Source organism: Syngnathus acus, chromosome 21 (genome assembly GCF_901709675.1).
Source record: "Syngnathus acus chromosome 21, fSynAcu1.2, whole genome shotgun sequence".
In the NCBI taxonomy this organism is placed as follows: domain Eukaryota; kingdom Metazoa; phylum Chordata; class Actinopteri; order Syngnathiformes; family Syngnathidae; genus Syngnathus; species Syngnathus acus.
Genome location: NC_051105.1, coordinates 5,172,848 through 5,186,313, shown reverse-complemented (window position 1 = coordinate 5,186,313; position 13,466 = coordinate 5,172,848). Strand labels below are relative to the sequence as shown.

Here is a 13,466-nt window from a genome sequence, read left to right as displayed (position 1 = left end):
TGCTAATATTGTGTGCATAGCAGAAAGTACAGGGAGTACCGATACCTGCCGCAAGGCATTTTCAATTTTGTCAATGGAGGATGGAATGAAGAGTGCAATTAATTTATTGTTGAATGTGTTGGAGAAGGTGTACGTATGTGTGAGCTTATGTTGAAAGTGTGAGTGCGGAGGGGTGAAGTTAAAAACATCGACAAACGCATTAGGTGTTGACATTGATGAAAATTCCTAAAATTGTGGCTTCTCATCTTTTTTGATTGAACAATTTACAAATGGATGGATGGAAATTCAGATTGATAAACTGTTTCTAGAGATATGGAATGTTGAACACCTAATTTGTTTAATTTGGATGTTAACTTTTCAAAATTTACCCGACATTGTGTTTTCACTGCTTTATCTTGAGTGTTTGGAATACATTCAAATAAATAAAAAGGTATGAGTACGTCAATGTATTGGGAATTCATGAAAGGAAGTAAAACAATATTGATGCTTCCTGTTTTGCTGTTTACAAAAGATTTTCCAAATAGTAACAATTTCTGCTGTCTTGAAATCACATTTACAAAAAATGGTTTCTAACCATTAAAAAATTTAAATCTCTACTAAAAAAAGGAAAACACCTTTGTTCCATTAAAAAGTTAGAAAATGAATACCTTAAAAAAAATATTTTCAGCTATTCGTCACATTCATCATCCTCCACGCTGGCATAGATTGATTGGTTCCTGCGTTTGATCCGCGGTGTGGTAGCGGTCTGGCTTTCCACGTCACCTACTTTGTCGCTGGTCCGTTTGAGGAAGCGCTCATCGTTTGACTCCAAGTTGATTGGAGCAAGACGAGGGACGGCCGGGGTAGAGTGGCAAGGGGGAGGCAGGTCCATAATGGGGGACATGGGAATGGGCGACACTTGAGATTTGGGTGGGGGCAAGACCATGCCGCCCGGTGTGTGGGAGTTGCCCTGGGGCACTTTTGGATCAGCGCTGCTTTTGGGCTCTTCCTCACCCGCCTCCTCCTCCCACTCGTCCTCTATGATGATCTCATCGGGATTGAAGGAATTCGATGCGCCCGAAATGTCAGTTGGGTAGTCGCTGGGCTCATCGCCGCTCTGAGTGTCAACTTCCTCAGAGGTGAGGCCGCCCTGAGACCCGCTCCTGTCGCCAGACTGGCCCGCTTGGGTGTAGAGATCTGTGAGACCCAAGGTGGCACACAGCTCTGTGGTCTGAGGGTTGCCGTTGTAGCTGGGGGCAGCGTGGTACTGGGGGCTGCTTGGGTCGTAAGGCGGCACTGTGCAACTGAAGTTGTCCGGGATGGCGAGTTCGCCACTGAGCTGCTCCACCACCTTCATCATCGCATCTTCAGAAACCGTAAAGTCCCACCTGATGGACAACAAAGCCCAGATAACGTGACAACAATTTTCACGAGGATTTATGACGACAACAAGGCAGAATCAACACTAGCATATACAAGTACAATCAATGGCCACAAAATTAGGTACATCGGCGATATTAAATAAGATAGGATTTATTTTAAAACCGAAACTGTCACGATAGGTTTTCTTTTTACCAATCCAAGAGGTCCTCAACGGTCCTTCGAGGTTACAAGCTAGTTTCTGAATTGGCGTAAGAATGTCATCAAGAAGCACAAGAGGGCAAAAGTCAGTTCCTGCTATACTATATTTTTAATTGATTGTTTTGATGAAGCATAGATGTAAATAATATAGCAAGGTGTGTGTACCGTTCATGTAAGCCGTTATTCTCCGGCGGGTTCCAGGGATGAGGGGCGGTCCTCTGCAAATCATTGGTGGCCTTCAAGATGGCGAGCCATTCGGGGTCGTATTCCAGATCATCGGATGAACCGTCTCTATCCGGTATGTCCACAATCTACAACCAGAGCATGCATCTTGTCAAGCTACCATCTCTGTATTGGCACATATTACCGGACGTTCCCTCACCTGCAAGAATTGTCGATAGGGCAGACATTTATCCAGCGACAGGAATTTGGTGACCCGCGGGGCAGCGTTAGGTTTAGGCTTTAATAACGTAGGAAAGATATCTCGTGAAAAATGTTTTTAACAACAATTTAAGCAATTGAAGGTTAACCGCCAGACTTACGGGATGCTGCTTGAGAGCAGCAAATTTGACGTGAAGATGCGCCGAGAACCAGTAGGTAGGCTGGAGATGCTCCAGGAGCTCGGCGGCTGCGGGACTTCCAAGAGAATTGGACTCTACTTCTTGCCGAAAAAACTTCTTCTTCCGGAGGAGCTCCTCCAAGGGGCCGTGATGATAGATACCGCGAGGCCAGTCGTGGCTCAGGAAAATGTCAACGGGCATGCGAAGCTGAATGGAATTTGAGAATGGACAATATGCTTTTAATTCACTTCTTTCAATGTCACGTGTTTATTTGAAAACAAAAACATCTTAACAATGAAGCTAAATTGCATCAACCATTTCCCATGGCCAAGTATTGTTTATATGACATAATCAAGCCCACTTCTATTAAAATACTACTTCACTAAATGTGAGCAGTAAGCATGTGCGGCTCAATATTATATCACATTTATGAAAGAAATATAGGACATTTTTAAAATCATGTCTACATACACAGCCCTTCTCAAAGGCCAGGATTTTGTGATTCAAAAAAACTTGAGTCTGCAATAACAATTAGTAGTTATTTTATCAACAATCTGTCTATGCGCAAAATGTATCATTTTGAAACTTTAAGGCAGAGATTTTGCTTCGGCCTTTTTGTATCAGTTTATCCAAGGTAATCAAAGCAGCCAGAGTTGTAACATTTTTACAGCCAATGAAGCTTGCAAATTTCAGGAAACAACATTACCCTAGGTAAATATAAATCTACTAACTGATTACCTTTTAGCATCTTTCATTATTATTATTATAAGAACACATTCTGCATATTAAAATAAACGTGTCAAGCTGGTTGCTAGACTATTTTTTTTTTTTTTAGGGTTACATGTTAAAACCATAGTCTTTAATAAAATCAACAATGAAATAAAAAGTGACATTGTGAGAATGAGCAAGCAAGATGAATATTTGATGATTACCTGCTTGAGTTTAAACACCTCAATATTTCGTACATGATAGACGCTTCTCAGGGTTTCGGGGTTGTATGGTGGGAACTCGTAGTGACCTAAAATGAGGCAACAGACCTAATCAAAACACTGCTTGGTGGTGTACAGTCCACTGTGCTGTCCAGTTTGAGGGTGAACTCACCTCTTCTGTAGTCATGTGACTTAAAAATTCCAGAAATGCCGCCAATTCGGATCCCTTTGTATCGAATGACCCCAGCGTAACCTGCAGATGAAGTTGGAGATTCGCAGATACAACAGAATGTTATAGTGCTTACTGACAGTATCAGGTACAAATGGAGGAGCAACTTGTATTTATGTATTCATGAAATAAAACAAATACAGTCAATTAGAAAGTATTTTTATAGCTATGAAACTGTGTATTGTTAGACAGTCCCTACCCAAATAATATATATTAGGAGCTACCCAGCCTCCATAAGAAAGCTCCTGCAGATGATTGGAGGCCTCGTGGTTACCACCGATGAAGATAGTAAGAATGGGAGCCTTCTTTTCTCCAGAGTAGTACCTGTAACAAAGATTTTGTTTCAACATAAGCCCACCTGTGACTTGAAATAAACAAATAATTAAGAGGCACTGACTTATAAAAGGTTTGCATGGTTCGGTACTTGGCAGGCACCGCCATGCACTTGAGGTCGCCTTCGTTGCGCACAGCCTGGAAGTCGCCGCAGCAAAGCAGCAAGTCCACTTTGATGCCTTCCTTCTTCTCCAGGTAGCTGATGGTCTCATAGATCTTGTCCAGCTCACCATGGCAACAGCCCTCCACTGCTATCTTCATGGCTGTAACCAGTTAAGGCGCTCTTGATTCTTTTGCTGCCTAAAGAAAGACAACATGGTCAGCTTGGGAAGGAGAATTTAGAATTCAAGAGGAATCTCAAGTCGCAAAGAAAACCCACGCATACTCAAGAACATGCAAATTCCACTTGTCCCTGCTACACGACATGTATTGGAACAGGGGTTCATTTGGACAAATCGCTTGTTGACACTATCAATAAATAACTGCATTATTTTACGTATCTAAATATAATGCAATTGAATGATCATAAACGTTGATTTTACATTGTTAAAAAGGGTCCAATAACCGCGCAATGTTGTTTTGTTCTGTTACCTAATTTAACTAGTCGCCAATCATGAGCGTACTCACTCGTGGCGAAGAATACACGTTGATTGTTCTTTTAAGCAACAAATAAACACAACTTACGGAGGACGTACGAGGGGGGCAAATGGACGCAGAGTCACTTTTGCACGCCGTAAGGCCCCCAATTGATGAAAAAGTACATGTTTTGATGAAAAACTGTCTGAGTGAGCAACGAAATGAACCACCATGCATTCAGAGTCCCGTGCGCATGCGCAGGTCAAAAACAGACCAACAATTTTGATCACCAGCAGCAGATTCAACACTTATTAATAGAAGACATTTTGAACTTTTAAAATTACATAATTGGTGCGCATAGGTTATTTGGAAGCAAAATACAGGCGAATTTATTCTCTGTTTTTTGTTCTGTTGTGCGGTTTAATGTGACGAATCTATTACTTAATAACCACTTTACGTCACGCTTATGTTTACTTGACAGACAAATCCACTGCCTGCCTGTCAGACAAAACGCCAAGTTAGCGGTGTTACTTTGAAGCTCGTAATTACATTTGTGTCCGCAAGGGGATACGCCTCACTTTTTTAATTGAAAACTCAAACAAAGACTTGATTGATTTAACTGTATTTCCTTTAAAGAGGCCGCCCAAAGCTGCTCTGGGGGGTGGAGTGTTTGCAAAGTCTTGCGCCGATTGGGGCGCTCGATCGGGGGACGAGATATGGCGTGCTTGTTGGAGGCCCCTCTCCGCATCAGTGTGCTGTCTGTGAGTGTCACGCTTATCGATTCTTACACTAGTTTTCGTCTCCACTGTGCCCATTTCTCCCCCTCCCTGTTGTAAATTATGAAGGGCAACTAGTTGACGTTGTTGTCAAACTACAACGACTCTATGCTCCTTGTTAGCACAGAGGCTAATCCATAGGCTCTGCAGACTGCACAGCAACATGTAGCGAGGTTAGCGGTCCGCCTACTGTAGTGCTTACCTGAAAGTGAGCATTCGTTTTAAACGTTTTCCCCGCACGGATAGGCGGGGACTTTGGGAACACCTGAAGTTGCACCGGCGATCAACCACGTCTCTGCGTCCGTCTCGGCTATTTTGTGAAGCGAAACGAGCGCTCAACGAGCTGTCAGTGTCACCCAGATTGCTTTAGCGGCTAACTGCTACAAGTTGTTTCTGTTTCTTTTAACTCAAATATATTTAACCATTGGTTATGCATCGTACGATTAAGATATGTATCCCTTCGCGTACCTCCCCCCTCATTATGCTGATGTCAACTAACCATACATGTTTATGAAACACAACGTTCATATACGTATTATTACCAGGTGACAGGTTGCTCCTTCCTACTATCATGGTTAGTTATAGGTTAGTTGCCACCAACAGCTGGCCAAAATCTCGAAATAACCCATGTTATGAATTATTTATCATGCAAGGGGGTTGGCATCAGTGATTGCCAGATTGTACTCGTTGAGCTAACGCTGCACTCTTGGCGCCGTGACGAGGTCACACGTCGTGTAGATCGTTCTGGCTGTCACTGAAAAACAATATTTTAGAGTTGTGTCACATGCAGCTGATGGGTGCATGACTACTAGAGCAGTGAAAGAAGACATGGGCATGGTATGGGCATAAAAAAAAGTATTAAAAGCTTTACTTGGACTGTAATTGTGGCACAAAGTATAGAAAATGTGTTGCTGGATTGTAATCATTCATTTGTATCTTTACTTGTTGTGTTGTAGGAGGTCACTGCCACGAGTCGTCATTATGTGGACAGACTGTTTGACCCCGACCCACAGAAAGTGCTGCAGGGAGTCATGTACGTTCATCTCATGTCGCCGAATGTGGAGTTTCAACTCAAACTAGCAGTTGCACATCTACATTAATCTGATCAGAGTCGAGATGAGGTTGACTATTTACTGATGATGTCATGAGTAGTACTACTATAATTACGCAAAAATATTATAGAAGGGAATGCTTTGCAATAAGCTACGTGTATATATACACGATAGACTGCTCATACACTAAAGATATGCAAAACATACACATTAGAACAACATCGACTAAGGCTACGTCAAGATGGATAATGATATTTCTAGTCAGTCGCTTTTTTACAGTGTTTTCCATTCATTGGCACATCCAAGTAACGTTCGCACAACTTGGCCGAACGGGCAAACCTGTCGTCAATATGGGGTTAGGGTGGGCAATGCAGTGTTTGCAAATAATCACTGACTTTTTTGTGTCCAGTTGAATAAGGGATTATCCCAACCACTGCCATCCTTCCTCTTTGCGAGGTTGAGTCAAAAAAGTTTAGAATCCTACTCAAGCAGGGCTTTCTTAACCTCTACTGGGTGTCCCTCACTTACCAAAACAAAGCTTTCTGAAATAAAAGTGACAATTAAAATCCATTCGGGTGACAGCTGGTTATTTACCGCATTCCCATAACATACCAGTTTAATTGAGCACACTCATCTGTTCCTGTGAGCGGCTCTTTTTCATTAGCTCAAAATGCCATTAGAATAGTAAAGTTGATTCAAACGCAATGTTACTCTTCTCTGAGCTTTTGGAATGTTCAATGGTTACAAGTTTCTGGACATTTCTCAATGCGAATTGCCTTTCCCTTTTTATTTTTAACCTCTAAAGAGAAGAGGCTAGCTCTGGTTACAGCCTCCAGTCATCTGTACTTTTCCACCAGCCTCCTGCCATTTGATAGTGTTTGGCTAGCTTGCAGAACACAGGAAACGTATCACTGATCATACTCATGCAGCAAAACATGTTGCGCAATTGCATTGCATAATTCTCTTTTAGTACATTGATCTTGTGTCTTTTCTTGTGCACCGAAACGGATCTAACCATAGCAAAGTTCTATTAACGTTGTCACAAACTCATCTCGCTTTTGTCTCCCCAGTGACATGAAGAATGCTGTAATTGGCAACAATAAGCAGAAAGCCAATTTGATCGTCCTCGGAGCTGTGCCAAGGTACACGCCCCCTTTTCACCTTGGTTTGCTTCCTGCTCTTCTGTTCTTGAGACATTCTTGTTTAAAGACATAACATAACAGTGGACCCTCAATTTAACATTTAATGAACACAAAATAGAAAATCTGTCTTGTCCACTTAAAACACCCTTTTGAAGAGTATTGTCAACTCTACGTTTTTTGTGCGCCTTTCTCTCTGTTTTAGGTTACTGTACCTTCTGCAACAGAGCTCCTCCAGCCTGGAGCTGAGGACAGAGTGTGCGGTGGTGCTGGGCAGCTTGGCCATGGGCACCGAGAACAATATCAAGTCCCTGGTGGACTGTCACATCATCCCTGCCCTTCTTCAAGGTTGGGGTCACAAGCGGGCTCTGATTTAGGCGAGCCTTGTCATCATCATCATCATCAGTGGTGAATTTCTTTTTTGTTGCTTGCAGGTCTCTTGTGTCCTGACCTGATTTTCATCGAGGCTTGTCTTCGTTGTCTCAGAACGGTCTTTATCAGTCCCGTCACTCCAGTACAGCTGCTCTACACAGTAGGATCACGTCTTTCTTTTTTACCTAAATTACCCCCCAAAAACCCACGTGGTTTTATGTGTTTTAACGATTTGCAGGATCCCACTGTGATCCCCCATTTAATGTCTCTGCTGAGCAACTCACACAGGACGCAGGAATACACCACGCAGATCTTCTCCCACTGTTGTAAGGTATTTGTTGGTATTGGCCCAGCAGCAGTCTGAGGACTCATGGGAGCAGTTGAGACAGATACTTTTGATTTATGTGTTGGTGGTTTGTGTCCAGACTCCAGAGCACCAGACAGTTCTGTTTAACCATGGCGCCATTCAGAACATCGCCCCTTTGCTAATATCGCCCTCCTATAAGGTGAGCGGCCATCTTGTCTACAATGTTTATTTTATTTACTTATTTTTGTTTCAATTTAATGGTACTATCTTCCATAATTCAAGTGATCTGTCATTGGTTTAATAGATATTTTATGCATCAAAATGTTTGTGGCATCGGTTACGTGGTATGGGTACCGATTACTCAAGAGTTGAGTACGTTCTGTGGTATTGAACATGACTACTATGTCTAATTTTAATATTTCAAAATGACTGCTCTAAATAGGGTAATGGAAACACACCTTTGAATGTTATTTTGACTATCATGATGTAAACCTCTTTTTATCCTTCCAGGTGCGCATGCAGGCATTGAAGTGTTTTTCAGTGTTGGCCTACGAGAACACTCAGGTGTCCATGACGTTGGTGAATGGTGAGTGCTCATTAAGCGGGACGCACACAATCAGCTCAAATGGGACCAATTTCTCTCCTTTGCAATCAAAGTCAGCACATGCCCGATTCCTGACATTCTCTCAAAGATTGCCCTGAGTGAACTGAGGATCTTCATTTAGACAAAAGTTGTACTTTGCTGCCTTCTTGCGGCATTTTTTGGGCACTTCTAAAACTTGACTTTGCGTGTGCTTGCAGTGCTAGTGGACGGCGAGCTGCTCTCTCAGGTATTTGTGCAAATGATGCAAAGGGATCAACCCATTGAAATGCAGCTAACGGCAGCCAAATGGTGAGTCGATTGCAGATGATGTTATCTTAATACCGGCATCTCTTTTGACATGCACGCTTTCCGTTGCAGTCTCACGTACATGTGTCGAGCAGGCGCCATCAGGACGGATGACAGCTCCATTGTCCTAAAGGTGGTGTTTTTTTTTTTCTTCTTTTTTGCCAATAATGTTTAGAAGTAGGCTTGTGTGACTTCCTGTCATTGGTACTGGTGCAGACGCTGCCGTGCCTGGTGCGCATGTGCAGCAAGGAACACCTGCTGGAGGAGCGGGTGGAGGGAGCCGAAACACTGGCCTTCCTCATGGAGCCCGATGTGGAGTTGCAGCGGATCGCCAGCACTACCGACCACCTGGTGGCCATGTTGGCCGACTACTTCAAGTACCCCAGCTCCGTGTCGGCCATCACTGACATCAAAAGGGTGAGTTGGCATAGTTTTAATTTTTGCCCATCTTTTATATAATGTTTTTATTGACTATTTGCTGTTTGTGCAGTTGGACCACGACCTTAAGCACGCACACGAGCTGAGACAAGCTGCTTTCAAATTGTACGCATCTCTGGGCTCCAATGACGAGGACATCCGAAAAAAGGTTTGCTGTCCATATTAGCAGTTTAGCCTTGACAAATTCACCTATTAATTGTGCTCAGGCCAAAATTTAATATGGCTCCATCTTGTGGCAAACAAACTATATAGAGCCAAGTTCAGGAGTTTGATTTGGACAAAAGTAGTTCCTTGCAGTTATTGTGTGGTATCTCTATTGGCAACTACTGTATCATTGTTTTTGAAGGCCATCAATGACAAGCGGCTGTTTGCTATTTAGCTTCTTCCCTATCCCTGCAAATGAAAAGAAAAACGGTATGCATGCGTGTTGACATTCTATATCCTTGTGTGTCTTTGTGAAGATCACAGAAACGGAGAACATGATGGATAGAATAGTCAGTGGCCTTTCAGAGTCCAGCATTAAAGTTCGCTTGGCGGCCGTCAGGTGAGATCATGTCATATTTGAACTTTTTTTTGCATATAATGTTGACTTGTTTGACTGTGAAATTATTTGATCCATCCAGGCAGCCTTTTCGGACTGAAACAGTTTCGGAAAAGATTAATTGCCATTTTTCTGATAGATATTGCAAATTGTTATAAATGTTGCTGGCTTAATTCATATTGATCAGAATGCTGTGTTTAGACTTGTGGGGACATAGAACATATTATTGAAAAGAAAATGTTAGGGTTGACTTCCCCTTTAAAGTTTTATCATTGACCGTACAGACATAATATTTAGAATTGTCATTATTATACAAGCAAAGAAATAATTCAATTAAAAAAATAACTATTTTGAAGTTGAAGGCAATTCTTAATTGTATCACTTCAAGGGAGCACACAATGTAACCCCTTATTATTATTCTCCCGTTAGTTATTAGTACATGATGTTACATTTACCATAACGGCGTGTACCTTATCATTTTTCTTGTTCCAGATGTCTACATAGTCTCTCGCGGTCGGTGCAGCAGCTGAGGACTAGCTTCCATGATCATGCTGTGTGGAAACCCCTCATGAAGGTTAGCATAAGAAACTGTTGAAGCTTCCTGAAATTAATGAGAAAATATAATACAATTTAATTCTATTTTGTCCCACAATGGAGGAATTACAGCAATTCAACAAGGTGATATTCTATTGTCATTTTTTTTTCCCTGCTTGTTTTGATGCAGCTGTTGCAAAACGCCCCCGATGAAGTCTTGGTCATGGGATCTTCCACACTATGCAACCTACTGCTGCAGTTCTCACCCAGTAAAGAGGTAGACACACGCTTATACAGTAGTTTTCAAAACCCTCTTGAGGGCCCTAGAGCCTGTTTTGGTGGTGGCTCTTTTGGGTTGCCATGAGTCATGTTGTATGTATTCATACTTAGACCCAAATCGAACTCAATATTTGACATGGTTCAAGATATTGCCGCCTCTTTTTGAGCATTAACATCAACATGTCAGCCCTCCTAGCAGATAAGATGTTATTGCTTGTGAAATTCTGGGTCAATATCTATGTTGTGTATGTGCTTGCTGTGCACAGCCCATCCTTGAATCAGGCATCATAGAACTACTATGCAGTCTGACCCAGAGTGAGAGTCCTGCACTTCGGGTCAACGGAATCTGGGCCCTAATGGTGATAAACGTCTCCTCTGAACACACTTCAACCTCAAACTACTGGAGACAGTTGAGGTAACCATACATACTTCTCTGCACTCGTGTACACAGAACATGGCGTTCCAGGCAGACCAGAAGCTGAAGGTGGAGATTATTCAATGTTTGGGCACAGAACAGCTCTTTCGTTTACTCTCTGATCCTGACGGTAATGTTCTGATGAAGACGCTTGGATTGCTGCGGAATCTCCTGTCGACACACCCTGTGAGAGCACACACATGCACACGCATATTTACACAAAGGCAGTGCTAATATTTTTTTACCCATTGTTAAGCTGTGTTAAACAGTAGTATCATGTTGAGGTTTTTATGCCACTGATATGTCGATAATGTTGAAGCAATAACAATTAAAGTAATCCTTTTTATGAACAATCATCTTTTAACTTTCAGAATGTAGAATAATAAAATATCTTAGTAAAAAAAAAAGTCTATCTATGCACCAGAGATCTTGTATTGGACAGATCCAGACTTGGTGCACTTGGCTCACTGTCCGGTGCCAGTCGTCGGTCTCTGACTTCTTTTAATTGAATCTGAAAATTCAGCTTCACTGATCGTTTACGAATCCCAATTGTAATCATTGGAGTTTTTGTGCACAATCCTACTTGTAAGGGTTGGAAAAATAAATACCAAGGAAAACCCCAATATACTAAAGGTGGAAAAACAAATGTCATTTCTAAATAACCATGCAGATAAAAGCTAGCATTTTGCATCATCAGCATGTTTTTTTTTTGCTGTCAGCACATCGATCAGATCATGAGTTCTCATGGAAAGCAGATCATGCAGGCCGTCACGCTCATCCTGGAGGCTGAGCACAGCGTGGAGGTCAAAGAGCAGGTGAGAGAAACCTGACAGTTACTTGATTATTATTGGACGTCAACTTTTTTTTTTTTATTAACTGAAAACCATATCATTGACCAGACACTGTGCATTCTCGCCAACATCGCTGATGGCAACACGGCCAAGGAGCTCATCATGACCAATGACGACATGCTACAGAAAATCAAATACTACATGGTAGGCCCACTTCTATGCATATTCACTGTAAATAAGCTGTGGGCAGTGACAAACGCTCCCTCCAATACTAGGGCGAAACATTGTTTTTTACCTGAGCTATGATGTCATTTTCAGTCAACAGCAAAATGGCCGCATAGAACATTACTGAAAGTAAATTTTTAAGACTAACACATGAACTGAAACTCATGCTCAGGGCTTAAAGATAACTAATTGTATGATTCCATATTAAAAGTTTTGACATATTTCTTACCCTCAGGGTCACTCCAATGTGAAACTACAGCTTGCCGCCACCTTCTGCATCTCGAACCTCATTTGGAACGAGGAAGACGGTAAAACAGCCCGTGCCAGAATGAGCCAATTGGGATCAATCAATAATGAACACGTTCCAGTTTTGCTGACTGTACAAAATTGTACAAAATGTAGCGGTGCGTAAAATGTCAGAAGTAAAAAAGAATACATAGTATCGACTATAGTGGGTCCTAGAATTATTAAGTCTGCACACCCTCTATTCAAATTAGAAAAGTGAAAATAAAAAATTGATATTTAGGGTTCTTTTGTTGCTGACAAACAGTATGTAAGAGTGAAGGAAACACTTTTCCTCCCGTGTGTGTTGTCAGGTTCTCAGGAGCGCCAGGACAAGCTGAGGGAGTTGGGCTTTGTAGACATGTTGCACAAACTCTCACAGGCCTGTGATGCCAACCTCAGTGACAGGTGAGAACTTCAGCCCCCTCCCCCTCTCTCTTCATACAAAAAGAAGAAACAAAACAAAATGTTCACCCTGCTGTTCCGACAGGGCCAAGACAGCCATGCAGCAGTACCTGGCATGACCACAGGGGGGGAGTGACAAGTATCACTCTTGGAGGACGCCTGCTGTTTTTGTTTGGTTCAACAGCCGAAGTTTTGAGTTGCACAAAGACACCTTTGTTTAATTTGTAAAGACACGATTTCCCTCCTATCTATCTATCTATCTCCCTACTATCACTATTTTTTTTTGTGAAGCTTGGAGCTTTTTGACGTGACATTTTGCTTGTCATGGACTCGATTTATTGAGGAAACTTGATGACAAGATTTTTCTCTTGTTATTTTTACATTTGTAAGTAAAGAGGGCGCTTCCCTTCTGTTTCCTTGAGAGAAAGGATACCTTGAGAGGGAAAGGAAACAAAGAGCTATTTTGAAATGTGGAGGTTTTCATTCTTGTGTATACTTACCTCGTAAATGTATACGTGTGTATACATGTATATATATATGTGTATGTGTATATATATATATGTGTGTGTGTGTGTATATACATATGTGTATATATGTATATATATTATATAATATATATATATATACATATGTGTATATATGTACTATATATTATATAATATATATATATATATAGTACATATATATTACATCTACATACATATTTACTATATATATATATATATATATATATATATATATACGTATATATATATATTTCAGTATACATATCAGTATATAAGAGCATAAAATATCTATTTTTGGAATGTTTTTCTCCCCCATTTTCTCCTCTGT

At 41.5% G+C, this 13,466-nt stretch overlaps 2 protein-coding genes across 6 annotated transcripts; one reads left to right on the top strand and one right to left on the bottom strand.

The window, feature by feature from the left end:
- Positions 1 to 88: 88 nt before the first annotated feature.
- dbr1 (debranching RNA lariats 1) lies at positions 89 to 5,294 on the bottom strand. 5 transcript variants are annotated; one of them, XM_037240210.1, is made up of 9 exons: positions 5,166 to 5,294; positions 3,676 to 3,907; positions 3,478 to 3,602; positions 3,222 to 3,302; positions 3,053 to 3,138; positions 2,103 to 2,327; positions 1,943 to 2,020; positions 1,726 to 1,871; positions 89 to 1,367 (listed from the first exon to the last, which is right to left on the bottom strand). In XM_037240210.1, the coding sequence occupies exons 2-9, from the start codon at positions 3,870 to 3,872 to the stop codon at positions 668 to 670; spliced, it is 1,638 nt and encodes a 545-aa protein (XP_037096105.1). In that variant the 5' UTR covers positions 3,873 to 3,907; positions 5,166 to 5,294; the 3' UTR covers positions 89 to 667. The 5 variants fall into 5 exon arrangements, with proteins under 5 accessions (XP_037096105.1, XP_037096104.1, XP_037096103.1 ...); XM_037240209.1 differs by lacking the exon at positions 5,166 to 5,294 and adding an exon at positions 4,976 to 5,129; XM_037240208.1 differs by lacking the exon at positions 5,166 to 5,294 and adding an exon at positions 4,976 to 5,128 and having other exon boundaries at positions 3,676 to 3,911.
- armc8 (armadillo repeat containing 8) lies at positions 4,657 to 13,181 on the top strand. The gene is made up of 22 exons (XM_037240198.1): positions 4,657 to 4,948; positions 5,920 to 5,996; positions 7,086 to 7,157; positions 7,360 to 7,502; positions 7,589 to 7,686; positions 7,765 to 7,857; positions 7,952 to 8,032; positions 8,344 to 8,419; positions 8,635 to 8,725; positions 8,795 to 8,855; positions 8,939 to 9,139; positions 9,213 to 9,308; positions 9,622 to 9,704; positions 10,194 to 10,275; positions 10,426 to 10,512; positions 10,781 to 10,873; positions 10,966 to 11,115; positions 11,649 to 11,744; positions 11,829 to 11,924; positions 12,181 to 12,253; positions 12,542 to 12,635; positions 12,718 to 13,181. The coding sequence occupies exons 1-22, from the start codon at positions 4,904 to 4,906 to the stop codon at positions 12,749 to 12,751; spliced, it is 2,022 nt and encodes a 673-aa protein (XP_037096093.1). The 5' UTR covers positions 4,657 to 4,903; the 3' UTR covers positions 12,752 to 13,181.
- The last annotated feature ends 285 nt before the right edge of the window (positions 13,182 to 13,466 follow it).

What these genes read in the sequence shown, in the direction of transcription:
- armc8 (XM_037240198.1), top strand. Translation starts at nt 4,904, where the DNA reads ATGGCGTGCTTGTTGGAGGCCCCTCTCCGCATCAGTGTGCTGTCT. An exon ending in GTCCATGACGTTGGTGAATG is followed by an intron (nt 8,420 to 8,634) that starts GTGAGTGCTCAT and finishes GTGTGCTTGCAG; the next exon opens with TGCTAGTGGACGGCGAGCTG. An exon ending in GATGCCAACCTCAGTGACAG is followed by an intron (nt 12,636 to 12,717) that starts GTGAGAACTTCA and finishes CTGTTCCGACAG; the next exon opens with GGCCAAGACAGCCATGCAGC.
- dbr1 (XM_037240210.1), bottom strand. Translation starts at nt 3,872, where the DNA reads ATGAAGATAGCAGTGGAGGGCTGTTGCCATGGTGAGCTGGACAAGATC. An exon ending in ACCATGCAAACCTTTTATAA is followed by an intron (nt 3,603 to 3,675) that starts GTCAGTGCCTCT and finishes TCTTTGTTACAG; the next exon opens with GTACTACTCTGGAGAAAAGA. An exon ending in CCTATCGACAATTCTTGCAG is followed by an intron (nt 1,872 to 1,942) that starts GTGAGGGAACGT and finishes CTCTGGTTGTAG; the next exon opens with ATTGTGGACATACCGGATAG.